The following is an 18034-nucleotide window of genomic DNA, read 5'->3' as shown; positions in this document are numbered from 1 at the left end:
CCTCCTGACAGACCCTTGCATCCTTCATCCAGTGTTGTATTGATGGGTCTGGATTCTGGGGAAAGCAAAAGAATTGTCAAAGAATCTGTGGGAAAAGGTAGCTGAACTGTATAAAACAGAAAAGGGATATAAAAAGATATGCAAGGAATTGAGAATGCCAATTAGCAGTGTTCAAACTCTAATCAAGAAGTGGAAAATGAGGGGTTCTGTTGAAACCAAACCATGGTCAGGTAGACCAACTAAACGTTCAGCCACAACTGCCTGGAAAATTGTTTGGGATGCAAAGAAAAACCCACAAATAACTTCACGTGAAATACAGGACTCTCTGAAAACATGTGGTGTGGCTGTTGCATGATGCACAATAAGGAGACACTTGAAAGATGGGCTGCATGGTTGAGTCACCAGAAAAAAGCCATTACTACACAAATGTCACAAAGTTTCCCGCTTACAATATGCCAAACAGCACAGAGACAAGCCTCAAACCTTTGGGCGCAAAGTCAGTTGGAGTGATGAGACCAAATTGAGCTTTTCGGCCACAACCATAAACACTACATTTGGAGAGGAGTCAACAAGGCCTATGATGAAAAGGACACCATTCCCACTGTGAAACACGGAGGTGGATCTCTGATGTTTTGGGGATGTGTGAGCTACAAAGGCACAGGAAACTTCGTCAGAATTGATGGCACGATGAATGCAATATGTTATCAAAAGATACTGGAGGATAATTTGTATTCACCAGCCCGGAACTGCGCATGGAACGTACTCGGACATTCCAACATGACAATGATCCTAAACCCAAGGCCAAGTTGACCAGTCATTGGCTACAGCAGAATAAAGTGAAGGTTCTGGAGTGGCCATCTCAGTCTCCTGACCTCAATATCATTGGGGAGATCTCAAATGTGCAGTTCATGCAAGACAGCCCAAGAATTTACAGGACCTGGAGGCTTTTTGCCAGGAACAATGGGCAGCTTTACCACCTGAGAAGATAAAGAGCCTCATCCACACATACCACAAAAGACTTCAAGCTATCATTGATGTTAAAGGGGCAATACACCATATTAAGAACTGGGATATGTAAACTCTTGATCAGGGTCATTTGGGTAGTTTCTGCTGTCATGATTGAAAAAGAGTAAACACAGTTGACTGATAATAAATGGCTTAAGCCAAACACTAACCATGAGTGAAAAAAAAGTTTTCATTTTATCATTCATATTCTCTGAAAAATGGCCAAGAAATCATAAGTTCTGTCAGGGTATGTAAACTTGTAAGCACAACTGTACATTAATTTCTTCAATGGCTCTTGATAAATGCTGATAAATGGCAGTTTATAACTTCTTTTACTTTATTGAAGCAGTATGGAATGAAATATGAGAAATCAGTAAAGCTCATAAAATGCTAATTTGTTAGTTAGGAGTAGTAGGTCTGACTCGGCTCAAACAGAGATTTCTCTCTGAGTCACATGTTTATTCAGATCTGGACAAAGATAGGTGCTCCCATTAGTCTGAGAACAACCCCGAATGATTCCTTTAACATGCTATTATACTGTGTTGAATTTATATTAACGTGCTTTTATACTGTACTTGGTTACATAAGCAGGAAACACAGCTGTCTGAATGGATGTATAAAGAAGTTATTAAAATATCTGTGCCCCCATCCTATAGCGATAAGTATTTTGACCAAGATTTATTTTAAGAACCTTTGATTACCCTATCATCCTTTCCCACATTCTAGATATATATCCTTTATTTCAGCCATAGGAAACTTGATCATCGCAATCATGATGCTCTGTAACCATAGGTTATAGAATTTTGCAATTGTTTTAATTTCCATGCTTGCTTCACTTAACCTTTTGTAATCTTACCTTCCATACCGCAGCACTATATCATTTCTTGATTTCGGAAATAAGAATAGCAACTAATAGCTGTCACAGAACCCCCACAGTTTCATGTTTCACACATTGTAATTAGATGGTCATTATATCATAGCACTTGAATTATTTGAGCAAGTTAGTTGACATGGTTTCATGAATGTATACATGAAAAAGCTTTGACATCTTATGACATCTGTGATATATCACTGAAGGAAAAAATTCAGATGGTTCTTTATGTCCATAGGATAGCATATGAAAAGTAATTCGCAAGGAAAGAGTTTCCTACTTACAGAAGTTTAAATAATATTAAAAACTCAACTATTACTCCTGAAAAAGAGGTACTTCTTTTTGAAAAATTCACTTCAAAATATTAATTCCTGGGTTTACAGGAGATGAGGGAACATGCACATTAGGGATGCTTCAGATATGATGTTTTTAAAAATGCTATAAAAGTAGAAGTAGGAGGTTTGGGGTGGATGGCTGTGCAGATCGCTTAAATTGCAAACAACCCGGGGATTTGGGTGGCCTTTACATGGTCAGTATGCCTGCAAGATCCCTGATTTCCAAGTCTGGCAAGGCTCAGCCTTTGGGCTCCGGTGCACTCTTCTCTTCCTGGGCAGTGGCTGCATGTGCGCAGCGTCTCCAGCTCACTGAGTTTGATCTTGGCTAGCGGTGGCTCTGACCCGATCCTGGCTGCCAACACTGCAGGCAAGAACTAGCCATGCCGATCCCGATTCATGGCCACACAGAAGGATCCCGCACTAGCAGCTGCTTCACGTGGGAGAGGAGGCACTAGGAGGGAGCCCATTTGTCACATTGGCCGGGTAGGGGTCACCCATGCAGGTGCCAGGCCTAGGGGCGCCACCCTGAGCAGGTGTTGAACTGGAGGTGGGGAAGGCTCAGTCCCCTTACCAGGTTGCCTGCCTGCTGCTGTTTCTCAACAAATGTCTCTCTCTCTGTGTGTGTGTGTGTGTGTGTGTGTGTGTGTGTGAGAGAGAGAGAGAGAGAGAGAGAGAGAGAGAGAGAGAGAGAGAGAAAGACAGCGAGAGAGATAAAGAGAAACAGCAGAGAGGAAAACCTTTCAAACAGTGTTGCCTGCAATTCTTGTTACTCCCCTCTGTTGTTTCTCTATCTCTCTCTGTTTGTCTCACACCCAGAGACATTTGATTGCTTGAAAGGGACAGGCTGCACTTTGCTTCTACATAAGGCTCCCCCACCAAACTTTCAGCGTATCCCAGGATTGCAACGTTGGAGGCTCGGCAGGAAAATGCTGTTTAGAGAAGACATGCAGGCTCAGATCAGCAGAGCTGCCGCCCTTTTCGAAGTCTGAACATCCTCCGCAAAACAGCTGAGCTGAGCCTGTTTGTCTTCACTAAACAGCTGATTTTGTTTTGCGGAGCTATTTAGCAAAGACATGCAGGCTCTGCTCAGCTGTTTTGCAAAGGCGTTCAGGCTGTGAAAGTGGCGCAGATCAGCTGTTTAGTGAGGACATGGAGGCGCTAAGCGGGAGGGGCAGCTCACCGCCTCCACCCTTCCCGGTATGGTGAAAAAAATGTGGGAAAATATAATACCCCGAAACTAAGACCTGGTGCCTTTTTTTTTGGCGGTCCAAAAAATATGACACTGTCATATTTTTGGGGAAACATGCTTCCTAAGCTGGTTTCTTCATATGCTTGCAATTTTGCTTACCTCACAATTCCTGTTTTCTTAGGATTTAGCTGCATAAGCTTATATACCAGCGGTTCTCAACCTGTGGGTCGCGACCCCGTTGGGGGTCGAATGACAATTTGCCAGGGGTCGCCTAAGACCATCGGAAATATGGGAAGTATACTTGCGAGTCGAAGAATCGCGCTTCAATGGTTGACTCCACAAGCCAGCTGTAGGCTCTTGCTAGCTGAATTCGGCTTCAGGCGCGATGAATTAAAAAAGAGAAATCTTTGCTCTGATATCTCCCTCTCAAGCCAGCTGCAATCACTCCCAATCGCTAGCCTAATCTGGCTTCAGGCGCGATAAACTTAATGGGGAGGAGTCTCCGCTTTAATGCCTCCGTCCTCAAGGCAATCACAAGCAGTTCAGATCGCTAGCCAATACAGCTTCAGGCGCAATAAATTAAAAAAAAACAGTTTGCCGCTTTTTTCCCTCTTCTGCGGCTGCTGAAGCGTGCTGAGATCGCTGCCTATCACTGCAATGAAATCAATCAGCGGTCTTCCTGAAGCGCATCAGGGCAAGCCCGTGGTCGCTTTCAGGGAATTTTTGCTAAACAGCAGAAGCAAACCACAAAGGGTAACAGCGGTAATCCAGGAAATGAACGTTAAGAAAAGAAAATATATTTTATGGTTGGGGTCGCCACATTGTGGGGAATTGTATTAAAGGGGTCGCAGCACTATAAAGGTTGAGAACCACTGTTATATACTTATATACTATGTGGTTAAAACTGCCATCTAGTTTCTTTTTACAAGCCGACTTGCTTTTTAGGATGGCAGACATTTCCTGTTTTCCAGTCTTGACCCTGTTCCAATGCCCTACTGAACTTCTAAGTACACATCTCTCAAGAGGCACTTGCTTTTTGCAAAAACAATACTATATCAGTGTCTTACATCAAGCTTAATATTATAGGATGTTTAACTAACTGTCCATGTCTTTGATGTTGTTGATCAGGATTGTGATGATCAAGATTCTGTTGTACTTTTTTATGCTGTACTGAATATAAAGGGAAATTTGAGTCTTTGTCCCTCTTTTCATAGACAGTAACCTTTTTGCTAGAGCAATAAGAGGTTATAAATGATCTTCCGCTTAGCTGACTAATTGGAAAGAGTGTGCTGAGGCAGAATCTAGAGCCAATTTTGGCCCACAGAACAGAGAGTTGGATAATTAGAAAGTGAACAGGCAAGTTAACGGGGGGGGAAGGACTTCATTTAACTTGTGAATGAAGCAGGAATCTAAATCAAATTGAACTTGTAATAGTCCTGACATCATAATAATGCGAGGATTGAACGAACTTGTGTAGATATGTAGGAGGTTGATTGAAAACGATTAGCACTCTAATGTGTAAATAGCTTAAGCCATCAAAAATTCAATATAAGAAATATCAAACTTAATTATGGTTTAAAATATCAATAATCATAATGCTGGTAGACCTTGAATTATAACCATAATTGAGCCTGTAAGTTGTGATGGTTGTTAAGCATAAGTGCCCATATGATCGCCTCATTTAATGTCCCCCACTCGTGCGCTCCCTGATTCAGTCATTAAGCAGAGCACAGTGTGCCTCGGGTGGGAGAGGCCTAGAAAGGCCCGGTCCTTCCTGCCTGCCCCAATCCTCCCAAGATTTTATCCTCTTGCTGTTCGACAAACACATGCTATTCTCGTGATCTTTTGGAAGCTTCTGTTTTAAGGACTGAATCTCCTTAAAATGGAGTCTGCTTAAAAATAAAGCCTCGCATTGGCTGTTGGAACCAGCAGAAAAACAGATAAGTTAGATGCTGGATGCGAATGGTCCCTTGTGAGATTTATAAAAAATGGTAAACCTCATAAAAAGAAAACGGAGGCCATGAACAAGTAAAAGCAGATTTATTCTAAAAAGATATATCAACAAAATTTTGCAAAAGGGTTCTCTGCAAGGGAGAGAACCTCTGACAGCTCGGAATACATGGTTTAAATACATTTTCAAACGATCAACAAGGCAATTAAAATGCCCCCACTTATCATTGTTTTTCAAACATTACATAATATAATATAATATAACAACAGAGTTGGAAGGGACCTTGGAGGCCTTCTAGTCCAACCCCCTGCCTAGGCAGGAAACCCTACACCATCTCAGTCAGATGGTTATCCAACATTTTCTTAAAAATTTCCAGTGTTGGAGCATTCACAACTTCTGCAGGCAAGTCGTTCCACTTAACATTTTGGCTTATTCAGCACCATCTTCTTCTTCTGGAAAGTCCCCCAGAGAATATACTTCCCTTCTCTCTTTTACAGAAACAATTAAGTGGAACATGATTTCCTCCTTCTATTAATTTTGCTTGGATCAGTATGTCCCACCATCATTTTATGGCTTGTTTCCTCAGAACAGGCGTCATACATACTTTCCCTTGTTAAATGTCTTACACCGCTAAAATAACTCAGGTTAACTCAGGTCATAGGAACAGTACAATATAAAGTTACTTAGCCTATATTATCAAGAGGAATAATTTCATTTCTCACATCCCTGGAGCTGTCTGAGTGGCTGTGTTTGAAGCAGGCTGAGGCTTGGAAGCTATAACAGCCTCACATGTGTCAGTAGCCTCTGTATCCAGCTTGAGGCTCTCTTAAGTGGTTAAGTGTCTGCTTTTTTAAAAAAAAATGTATTTATTTGTATCTGCCTTCATTATTTTTACATGTTGTGCTTTATATACTGTTCTGCCACGTATAAACTGTGTATACATTTCTTAGCATGTTACATTCCATATATGGCTATAATTCCAAGAACTAGATATTGGGGAATCGATACCAGACATGAGGGAGGCAACACAACATGTTTGTAGCGATATCAGGATGCAGTTATTGCTTGACAGTAGGATATGGTTATCTGAGCTCAGCATATTTATGGGTGTATCTTGGCTTCGATATGGTCATACATCAAGCTGAGAAAGCAGTCTCCTTAATATAGCTGACAAGGCATTTCCTCAAGCTGGGAAGTCATGCTTGACCAAAGTTTTTCCCCAGGCTTGGGGCCTGTATGAGTACCTTTGTTCTTAACAGGGTTTTGTAGGCCACCTTAACAAATAATTGAAGATTGTGAAAATATCCAGCACGCATTCCTGCTCTTTTACAAATATATGTCCCAGAATAATGTTGCAGAATCCAATCTGGATCAGTCACTGGGACCAGATTTGTTTCACCACATTCTGGTGAGAGAGAAGTTCCCTGAGGATGGGCTCCAGCACAAGTCCAAAAGCTCAGAAGATTAAACTTCCAAGCCCGGTGACCGACCCAGATTGGATCCCCCTCTATTCCCCACAATAAAGATCCAGGAGGTGAGAGAGGGCTGAGAGAGAGAGTAACTGGCCCATAGTCACCCAGCTGATTTTCATGGCTAAGGTGTATAGTCTCCCACTTACCGACCTAGGGTGTTAACCACTAGACAAACTGGCTCTCAACAGGAAAATAATCTCTGGAGCTGGCTTGAGGTACTCTCAAGTGACTTGAGTTTCATGCATTGGGAGCAGGCTGAAGGCCTATGGAGACCTGGCAGGGTGGGATAGGAAAGGAGATAGGCAGGGAAGGCCTTTGTAGCATTCCTGCAGTCAATTTTTCAGTTGTACAGGTGATTGACTGCAGGGACTCTGCAGTGGCTGTAAATTTGAAAGTAGGTTGTAAGTAGCTTTTGAGAACGCCCACTGTAATTTTGAATGGTTGCTAAGTAACTGGTAGTAAGTGGAAGTATTTAGCTTCTTCATCCAGAATCACGTATAACAATAAAAATATTTTGTGGGTGGTATCAAAGTGTTTGTTATGATGGAGAAGGCTCACTTTCCAATAAAAACCTAATCCAAGTTTTGGAACAAGACTCAGTTCTTGGCTAGCAAAATTGAATCTGAAGCATATAATAGGACAAGGCATAGACAGAAAGGAAGAATGATGAATTGCAGATACCATAGCTAAACATAAATTGCTGAAATAAGTTTTTGGATGAGACCAATAACCTTATGAATAGGTTAACACATGTTGTAAAAATTTGTTATGATTTGCAGAGTTGTTAAACTCTGTCTAAATTATAGTTTTCTTGAGTGCTATACAGCATTGCAAAAGCTGTCGCTATTTGGATACAGGAAATATCTTGTGACATCAGATATGCTGTGACTTGTGGTAAATACTATATAAAGCCACTAATTTAGCATTGGTTGGTTCACAAGCTTTGGAGAGATCTTGTGGATATCACCATTGTATTCTTACCTACCCCTCTGTATACACTAAAAATGAATATGCTGTTGGGTGGCTATATAAATGTTATAAATAAATAAATAAAGATAACAAATCTTGTTATACAACAATTAGGATACCAATAGATTTTTTAAAAACAAGATAAAAGAAAAAGCTTCTAGCTTTCCCTTTTTGTGCATCTGTTAACTTTTAATATTTGTAAACAGGCTCAAGTTTGAAGAAATCAAACTTTAAGTGACTGTATTTACCATTCTATGTAATGTATGTATGGGGACCATTCTGGCTTAAATTTGATTAAACTACTATTGTGAATATATACTGTTAATTTTGCCAAAATCAGAATGTTGTTGTGGAATGTGAAACTATTGAGATCTGTTAACTTCCTTATATTAGTGCTAGCATTTAGAAATGCTTAAAATACTTTAAAGTGGGATAGAATGATGGCAGAAATGTTAATTTAATTTATATGGGGCGGGGAAAAAATAGCTTATAAAATAGCATTCTGATAAGGAGCTGTACAGTTTCATTTGATGGACCTAAATGAAATTGTATGATTTCTTTTTTCTCCTCTTAGATTCCTGAAAATTAAAAGAACTTTCAGCACAATGGACTGGAATGTAGGAACAATCAATAAGATGCAAACAAACGATCCCTTCTTGATGCCACAAGTTCCCTCTTCTGCTTCTATTACTTCCCAAACAAATGTCTTAATGCAGAATTTTTGTAATTCTGGAAACAGCCAAACCACAAATATTCCATCAAGAATGAAGTATATGATGACAAATAAACGACAATGTCAAAATAACAGGGCTTCTAAAACCTTAAGGCCAGTATTTCCTAAAGTAGCAGTGTCAAGAACAAGTTTTGGACTAAACAATAATTTTTACAATTTGTCACCATCTTTACTTTCCACCGTGACAGTTCAAATGGCAGCTGATGTACAGAATCCAAATTTATCAAGGAACATGCATCTCTCTTCCTCTGTACCATTACAGGGAAGTACAGTTAATTCTGTGCAAAATATGCATCAAAAAACAAATGCATATACGGCCGTGGGCAGTTTCAGTAATCAAACACTGCAAAATTGTTCAAATTCTATGGGAACCTCAGTTTATCAGCAAGATCCTCTAAATACTTCATCTCCAAAAAGGGTCCTAACACAGATGCCCTACTATTACATGAATGGGCCTGCTACCTCTCAAGCAGATGCTAGTGGGTCCCTTAACTCTGCATCAAATTATTATTTACCTTCTCAGCAAAATGTCCAATATCCTGATTACTCTTCAGCAAAGAAGTGCCCAAATTCAGCTATTCCAGTAACGATGCAATCACAACCTTATGCTTCTGATCAAATAAATCCTCCACCATATCCAATTTATTCTCATTATAATTACAGGAATACAATCCAAGCCACTAATACAAACTCTTCACTATCGGACTTGATGGTTCCCATACAAGCGAACCATGGACAATTTGTTCTGCAACAACCAACAGCAATTTTATCTAATGAAAAAGTTGAAAGTTATCATAATTCTCTGATTGATCAAAATAGCAATTTATATTCTGTTCGACCTGATCAGAAATCTCAATCTCTATCATCCTGTATAGAAACAAATGTGGTAGGTCCCACTGCCCATAATGTAAGTGGACTAAAAACTACAATGCAGCTTTCTGATGAACCAGTAAAGTCATACGTTGAAGTTGAAGGTAATTTTTCTAACAGTATACCAACAAGTACAACAGTTAAGTTTGCTGAACCTTTGCAACAAACAAATCAAACTTCGCAACTAGAAAAGAACATGAGTAATGAGAATTTATCTAAGGATAAATTTAAAATAACTAGAGAGAGTTTATCACTAGATGTTCAAGCCTTGTATGAAATGAGAAATGCATTATTAAAACTTAAAGACAATTTTAGTTTAAAACAAAAAATATATTTATCTTCTTTACAGAGTGGGCAGACCTCTAATACGTCCATAAACAATCAAAATCCTAATTTATTTCCTCATAATACCAACCCATCAGTAGAATGTACTGTCCAACAGGTTCTCTCAGATAAAGTCACTCCAAATCAGTTTTCATCTAATTCACACAATTCTTCAGTTGTACCACAGAAAACAAAGTATCATTTATTACCAATTCTGTGGAATATGCTGAAAGGTACTGGCGATGAAAATATGTTATTTAATGCTGATGTTGAAGGTGGAGATAAATACCAAAATAAGCATTTCATTGTCCAAGACAATTCATGTACTGATTCTAATGGTGATGCATTTGGAAATCCTCTTAACACTGATGAAACTACTAAATTAAGCTATAAAATATCTCCTGTTGGTTCTACCCGGGGAACAAGCATCATTAAATCTGCTCATAATCAATTGGAGAAAATATCAGCTGTACCTAACAGTGACTTACTTAATTCTTCTGAACAGAATAAAGATTCAGAAAGTGGTGGTGTTCAGTATTTAAATGATAGCATTCAGAGTTTGATTCAGAATTCAGATGTTTCTCAGGAATCATCCTCAATGAAAAATTCAATAAAAGAAGAACATGATAATTCTACTGCATGTCACATTCAGCATAGTGAAAATATTTGCCTTCAGAAACAAACGAATAGTGAAAAGATCACTGATACGTCTAGTTCTTCTATTTCCAAAGGAGTTGAAGCTATAACTGGAACTCGTGGTGCAGAAAGAACTTGTTCTTTGGAAGAACTGAAAACAAGCCTGGCTCTATGGAGAAAATGCCTCCCAAAATCCTTAAATGAACTAATAAATAGAAATACGGAATCTTTCAGTGATGGGATAGATGGCAAGGGTACTGCAAAAATTTTGGAAAACCTCCCCAATATATTGACTCAAAATTACGACACTAAAATTACAGTTGAAAGGACTCAGGTTTATGGTTCTTCATCTTTTGAAAAAAACCTGGATGGAGTAAATTCCAATTTGCCAAAAAGCTCTGAACCTCAAGTAGCTGTTGTTACTCCACGGATATTATCAAAAAATAATGACGTGCAGAAAAATAATGAAATCATTTATCCAGCTACCGATATTGAAGAAGGCACTGTCCATACTTTAGAAAAAGTTATATCTACAAAATCAGATAGTAACGAGGAAAAAAGAACTATTTACTCTCCTACAGATTCCTATAAATATTGTGATTTAAATGTGCACCAGGGAACAGACAAATCCACAGGAAAAAATAAAATAGCGAAAGCAGAAGTTGGAACAAATCACTCTTTTGATTTAAATCAAGAGAAAACAAATTCCTCGCCACTTGGATTAAAGCAATATGATCTCAATTCAGGAGACCAACATCGATGTGAACTGATCACTAATGATTTAACTGCATTTCCTCAAAAATGTGTAACATCAAAAAAACATGATCCAAATTTGGATGAATCCAACAATACTGCTGAAGTTTGGTTGAAAGACAGTATGTTGCAAATATCTAGTGTATGTACTCTTGTACAGGGTGATGCATTTTATAATTCGCAAATAGCAGACATCTTTAGTACTAGCCTTTTGACAACTGGTATAAAGTTTGAAACTTCAGGAGAGCACATGCCTTCTCTACAACTCAATGAGGAGGAATCTGGCCTTTTGAAAAATGACCCTGAAATTGGGATGAGTCTTTCAGAGGAGGGCAACATTTTGCTACCATCAGGAAATTTATCCAAAGCTTTTGCAGGAAAACCTGAAGACTTTCAAACATTAGAAAGCCCTCAGTGCAACAAAACCTCAGTGGAAACAAATGCAAGCAACTCTGAGAAACAAAAAACCAATGACTTTTTAGAAGTTGCTTCACTTTCAGAAAAAGAAATTGAGCAAGATATATCTTACGGTTGCAATGCAGATTTGTCCAATAACGAGGTGTTTGAAAATCAGGAGAGTCTGTGTGAGACAAACAACATGTCCAGTATCAGAAAAGCAAGTGACTCGGAGCATACCCTGGATGAAGGCAAGGAAGCCTATTTGGGAAGCAGCACTGAATCCTCTGTAACGTTTTTGAACAATCAGCTAACTGAGCTTTCAAAAGAATTTCCCTACGGAATTGGTTATTTGAATATGGTAAAGGAAATAGAAAACAAAGATTCTATAACTATGTTGACAGAAAGAGAAAATAAAGAAAATACTATGAGCCATGAGAAAAGTCTTGATCCTAGTGATGCAGTAGAGCAAATTAAAATAGTAATCCTAAATTCTCAACAGATGAATGAAGTGTTTCCTGAATGCAGTCAACAATCCTCCAACAAGCTAGATAACCACGGAGGTGACCAGCTGAGAATGGATTCAAAACAAAAAGATATAGGACACTACAGGAAGTCTAACCAGGACTTAAATGTTGACAGCAAAGTCAACATCAAGTCTGAAAGACTTGGAAAACCAGAACGGACGTACTGCTGCTTGCCAGGATGGTTAGCTTCAAAATATAATGTGGAGCCTTGTTCATGCATGCTAGCTAAAGAACCTAGTTTGAAGGGAAAAACTGATTTGTATTCACAGTCTAAAGAGAGATCAAAATCCAATGAGTCTGATTGTAGCCTAAAAAATGAAGTACAGAATTCCATATTAGATACAGGCAATAATATCTTTCTTTTGGGCGATCAGAGTAACAAAGCTTTAAATAAAACTTTTGGATGTAAAGAAACTGAATCTCAGGTAAAGGAAGATAAACTACCCAAATTAGAGCAAGCAACTACTCCATGTTCTTTATTGGAAAAATCAAATTTGCAAGAACCTAAAAAACGGGGTAAAAAACTGTCTCATTCTGCAGATTCTCAGTCTCTACAGAGAGAAAGAGTTGGAACTAATAAAATACGCAAGCAGAAAAATGGTAGAAGGAATATCTCAAAAAGTGAAGCACAGTATCATTTAAATAGAGACTTCAAAAAGATAATTATTAAAAAACTTGCCAAAAAGAAATTGGAGAAAAAGTCTTTTAATAAAACTCTGAAATCAAAAACAGATGCTGATCACCACATAGGAATAGAAACTAAGCATAGTGTCAATTTTGAAAAGTACAAAATTAAACGAGATACTAGTGAAACACATGTGATTAAAGGACCAATTTCAAGCAGGAGTCTAAAGAGACAAATGATGAAGGAAAAAAACGTTAAAGGATTGGAAACTCAGGCTAGTGAGGTCATGCCCTCTTCAACATTAAGCAGTGTTAGCTTTGCTTCTGAAAAACATGAAAAGTCTGAGCATAACTCTACCTTGGGCTCGCAAGAACATTTAAATAAAACGAAATTGAAAGGTTTGGAGAAACAATACGGATACAAAAAAGTACAAAATAATGAACCTGTTTGTCCTAAGCAGCGTGTTGAACAAAATCTCACACAGCTTGTTAAAAGAATAAATCTAGAGAAATATGCATACAGAAAAGATAAGAAAAATGAATGTCAGAGTTCACATTTCGATAATAGAATTCCTGCATCCCAGAATGAAGGAGATAATCCTTCCAATGTATTTGAAGTCCAGTCTCCAGTCAAAGAAGGCACATTGGATAGTAGCAACCCAGACAAGTGGTCTGTGAAATCACTTTCTGATAAAAAATGTTTTAAAAGAAAAAATAAACACACTGTTTTTCTGCCAAAGGAACAAAAGAAAAACTATTTGAACAGAGTTGGATTTAAACGGACTGCCCAGAAGACTATCCGTTTGACAAGTTTGGATTCTGTGCACTCCAAACCTCTTTGGCACGTGAAATCAAGTAATGGAACTGAGGAGTCTGAACCCCACCAAAAAGGCAGCTCTTCATCCCAAATGTCTGAAGCAGAGAGGCCACAAATGCTTGAATTCAAAATGTGTCCAGAAATATTATTTAGGAAGTCCACCTCTGAAGAACAAACTTTAGAAGCAACAAAACTTCCTGAAAAAAACAGGATATATGTTACAGGTACAGTTGGGTTTCCTTTTAATCAGTCAAAGTAAACCATAACAGTATTTTCTTTTTAAAACATTACAAATGCAAGCTAATTCTGCCTTTATATTGCTATGTCTAAAGTGTTAAATATCTATAAAATGCCTTTTAATTTGGCTAGAAAGCTTTTAATACCCTTCAATCAGTAGAAATCTGTTGCAAGATGCTAAAGATCTCAACACAACAATAGCTAGTAGTATATGTTACAGTTTGGATTTCATCTGGCTATCGTCTTGTTCTGATGGAAATTCCCTAAATTTCAAAAACTTAATCATCAGAGTTCGTTGCAAAAATCACTTCAAGAAAGCACCCACAGATTACTGGTTCAGCAGGATTCATTAACTTCTTTATATACATAATAACACATGAGTAAATGTACAATATCAATAGTGGTTCTTCCAACATGGTAGAGAGGAAGATTAGTTTCAGTTCCAGCAACAGACTTGGAGCTTAATAGAGACAAAGAGAACCTCTGTACAGGGCAGTTAAGCTAAGCCTAAACCATGCCCTGGCTCCAAGCTGTTTCAGCTCCCAAACAGCCCTCATTGGCTGACTTAGTTGCTATGCCTATACATTGGCTGACCTTGTTACCATGTCCTATTCCAGCCAGTCCCCAATGTCTGATCTGTTGCCATGTCTATCCCAGTACAAGAATATTCTGATATTAATATAGATAGTAAAATAGTATATATAGTTTGTTTGGAGTTTTAGCCATTAGGGCAAATACAGATACTTACAACCACAGTTGAGCCCAAAATTTCTGCTGCTAAGTCAGACAGTTAAGTGAATTTTATCCCATCTTACAACCTTTCTTGCCACAATTGTTAAGTGAATCACTGCAGTTGTTAAGTTAGTAGCACAGTTGTTAAGTGAATTTGGCTTCCACATTGACTTTGCTTGTCAGAAGGTCACAAAAGATGATCACATGACTTTACAACTTTCATAAATACGAGTCAGTTTCCAAGCATCTGAATTTTTATTACATAACCATGGGGATCCTGCAATGCTTGTGTGAAAAACATAAGTCCCTTTTATCCGTCCTGTTGTTACTTCGAATGGTCACTAAACAAACTTGTAAGTCAAGGACTACTTGTAACTTAGCCTTTGTACTATATTTGGTCAACCTGGCTTGCTTTTTTACATGCTCTTATCAAACAGTAAGCTTCTAATTATTATTTACAGCAGTCAAAAGTAAAAGAGAAGATTGGTTAAATTACTGTCCCCTGAAAAGAAGAAAAACGGAAGAAAATGAAATTCAAGGTAACCATTCGCCAGGTAAAACTTTACAATTTGATTTAGGAGATGAGCAGAAGTTTCATCAACACCACTCAGATTGCCAAACAATACTTTGTTCTTCCTTCCATTTCTATATATTTTGTGAGTAACATCCCAGCAGATTGATATTTTTGGAATTACTTTTGCTAGACTATTCTAGCTATTAAAATGAGATAGGTGGAATTAACAGAGTTAATCAATTGATAACAGGAGAAACTTGCAACCCTGCTTATTGGCTTCTCAGAAAAATCTGGCTAGCTGCAGTGGATTAAAGATGCTTGGCTAAATACACCTGCAGACAGAGCCAGATGGATTATTTGTAATTTGATTTTGAGGACCGTGCAGAAAAGATATTTGGTTTTTATTTGATTACCTTCTCCAGGAGATAAATGTCGGTGATGATTTTGGTAGTTGTTAATGTCATTTGGCTATGGAATGGGTGAAATGCTCCTGGCTCTGACCAGATCTCGCGATCCGGTAGCAATCATGGCCTGTGTTCGGTGATCGGGTAGCGATCGCCGAACCACCGGCAATACCCGCCACCCAGGTGTCATTACTTTCTGGTTTTAACCAGAAAGTAATGTGTTTTTTACCTTCTGCACACACGCAGAAGGTTTTGCGCATGCGCAGAAGGTCTATGTGCGGATGTGATGCGCGCACATGAACGAAGCGAGTGTGCGGATGGGGGGGGGGCGTGTGGACTTCCAGTAAGGAAGGTAAGTAGATTTCACTTCTGCTTTGGAAGCATAAACCTTTGTGTTCCATGATACCAGTGAAAAGCTGTGAGATTTTACCAGTACACCCCACAGGTTTTACTGCAAGGAGAGAGTCCCAGTGTTAGTCTACAGATAAGAGAAGGGATCAATATCAGATAGGTGTGTGGCAGCTAAAAGGAGATAAGATAAAGTTGCTACAAATATAGGACTGTAGGCTCACAGTCCCCAAAGAGGAGGAGGGGACAGAGTAGCCTTATCCTGCTTACTTCCAAAGCTTTTAACAATTCAAACAATTCCAGTTTTGGTTCATCCAGACTGCAATCTGCTCAGAGTGGTCCCACTGAATTTTTGGATACAATACATTTGTTATCTGCATGAAGCAAAACACACATTTTGTTTGCATATTTCTATTGTAAGTCACCAGACTAAAATAATGGGATGGTTTTGTTGCTAATCTTGCAGTTAATGATGACATTCCACTTGACACTGCAATAAAAATGCTGGAAGGAAATGAAGCATTCCATGGGTCCATGAAGGATTCCAAAGCCACCTTTGAAACCTACCGGAAAATGCATCTAGAAAAAAGAAGCCGAAGCCTGGATAGCAGTCCCATAAGCTAGGACCTGTCTTTTGTAAACAACATATTTTGGACTGCATGCGCTTATATTAATGTCCTAATGACTCAGGTCTGTAATAAGACGTAACTTTCATCTATGTGACCTTCCATAATTTTTCATGCCTACCGGTATCTTAAGATTGCTTATTTAAGTACGTAGGTATGCTAATGGTTGAATTCTGGAATGCATTATAATTTCAACTGTTGGAGATTTTGTTAGGTACAGTTAAGTTCAATACTCGGCCATTTCAAACCTAGGCCACAAATAGTTTGCATTTTTATGTAGACATTTTAAAGGAATGGAGCTGTACTTTATTAAATGCTGTGGAAACAATTAACTCATTAATAAATAAGCCTTAGTGGGTTTATCAAGGAGCATTGGAGTTTATTAGCTGCTACCTGTTTGTTGGGACATTAGAACCATACCAGAGAATCAACCTTTGCTTTACTGTACTGTAATCCATTTACATACTGGATTTTTGGCGGAAGAGAATTCCAGGTAAAAGCAAAAGGGCTATTTTTGAAATGGTTGCTATGATTTAAATGAAAATATATTTTAAAATTTTCATTCAGAACCCTTTTAACAAGCATTTCATTTGGACTCTTCCAATTATTTTTACAAGACAAATCCCTCAGTAAGCTATATTAGCTAAATGAAATTCGTGCCTAGAAACTATTGTGGTATTGAATGTTGTGCCTTTTATTGTTTGGCACTTTTGTTACTTTATTTTGACAGCAATATGTATTTTGAGTAAATGTTTAGTCACTTTCAAATGGTATTCTTTGTTTACAGAATTAAAAACATGTTTATTTTTTACCGTAAGTGTTTTTTGTGTATTTGTAAAAATTACTTGCTTAATTTTTTAAGTTGGTTGGCTAATGTTATAAATGACATCTTATGCAAGGTGACTTATCTCCAAAATCAATTTTTTTAGTTATGCTTTTATAGAGGTTTGTTTTTTTGACTGAAAGTTTACAATGCTTTTAAGCAAACCAAAACCAAAACATGATTAAATGATGTGTGTGAGACTTCCAGTTTGGGTGTGTAAAGCACATCTCTTGCTACTCTCCGGATTAAAGGATTTTTCAAACACCAGAAATCCACTTCAAAAATCATAGTATGTGTGCCAGAGAGGGTTTTTCTAGGAACTGTACTTTTTCTGACAATTAAAAGAGAAAAAGTGACAAGAATGAAACATTTCAACAGCAAACAGGTATTTGATTAGATGACTCAGCCTGGTATTTCCTTCTTGGACACAAAACTCACCAGATTTAAACGAAGTTCATCATTATTTTTCCAGAATAGAAAACAACACAGAATAGAAATGCTTTTAAACTTTGTGGGATCATTCTCTGCTGAAAAAAAGATAAACCATAGAGCTGCCCAAATCAGGATGATTCTATTGATAACTTAAGTAAAAAGAAGTTCTACAAAGGATTGTAATTATTGCCTCAAATTGCTCTAGGTAAAATGAATCCAGTGTTTTGTTTTTTTTGTTTTTTTTTATAAAAAGTTTTATTTTTACAATCATATCAAATAATTCATCCAATGTACAGTTATATACAATTAGTCGGGCTTGCCCAGTCACCACCCCCCTTTTTAACACTCTTCCCTCTTCTACCTTCTTCTGCTTTCCAGACCTTCCTCTCCTTCTCTTATCTACATCCTCTCCTCCCTCCACCCTACACCTTCCTTCTCCCTCTTCT

At 38.1% G+C, this 18034-nt stretch overlaps 1 protein-coding gene across 4 annotated transcripts in view; it reads left to right on the top strand.

The window, feature by feature from the left end:
- The window catches only part of RESF1 (retroelement silencing factor 1), a 49431-nt gene extending 31656 nt beyond the window's left edge, over nucleotides 1-17775 (top strand). For 3 of the 4 annotated variants that reach the window (XM_058189940.1, XM_058189941.1, XM_058189942.1), the window contains 3 exons: nucleotides 8367-13696; nucleotides 14903-14995; nucleotides 16174-17775. In XM_058189940.1, coding sequence (XP_058045923.1) covers nucleotides 8398-13696; nucleotides 14903-14995; nucleotides 16174-16331 — 5550 coding nt within the window. In that variant the 5' untranslated portion in view covers nucleotides 8367-8397 and the 3' untranslated portion in view covers nucleotides 16332-17775. The remainder of the gene's footprint in view (nucleotides 1-8366; nucleotides 13697-14902; nucleotides 14996-16173) is intronic. The other variant, XM_058189943.1, reaches the window with a different exon arrangement.
- The last annotated feature ends 259 nt before the right edge of the window (nucleotides 17776-18034 follow it).

The sequence above is a fragment of the Ahaetulla prasina genome, chromosome 7 (assembly GCF_028640845.1).
Source record: "Ahaetulla prasina isolate Xishuangbanna chromosome 7, ASM2864084v1, whole genome shotgun sequence".
Classification (NCBI taxonomy): domain Eukaryota; kingdom Metazoa; phylum Chordata; class Lepidosauria; order Squamata; family Colubridae; genus Ahaetulla; species Ahaetulla prasina.
This window is presented reverse-complemented; position numbering and strand designations above follow the sequence as displayed.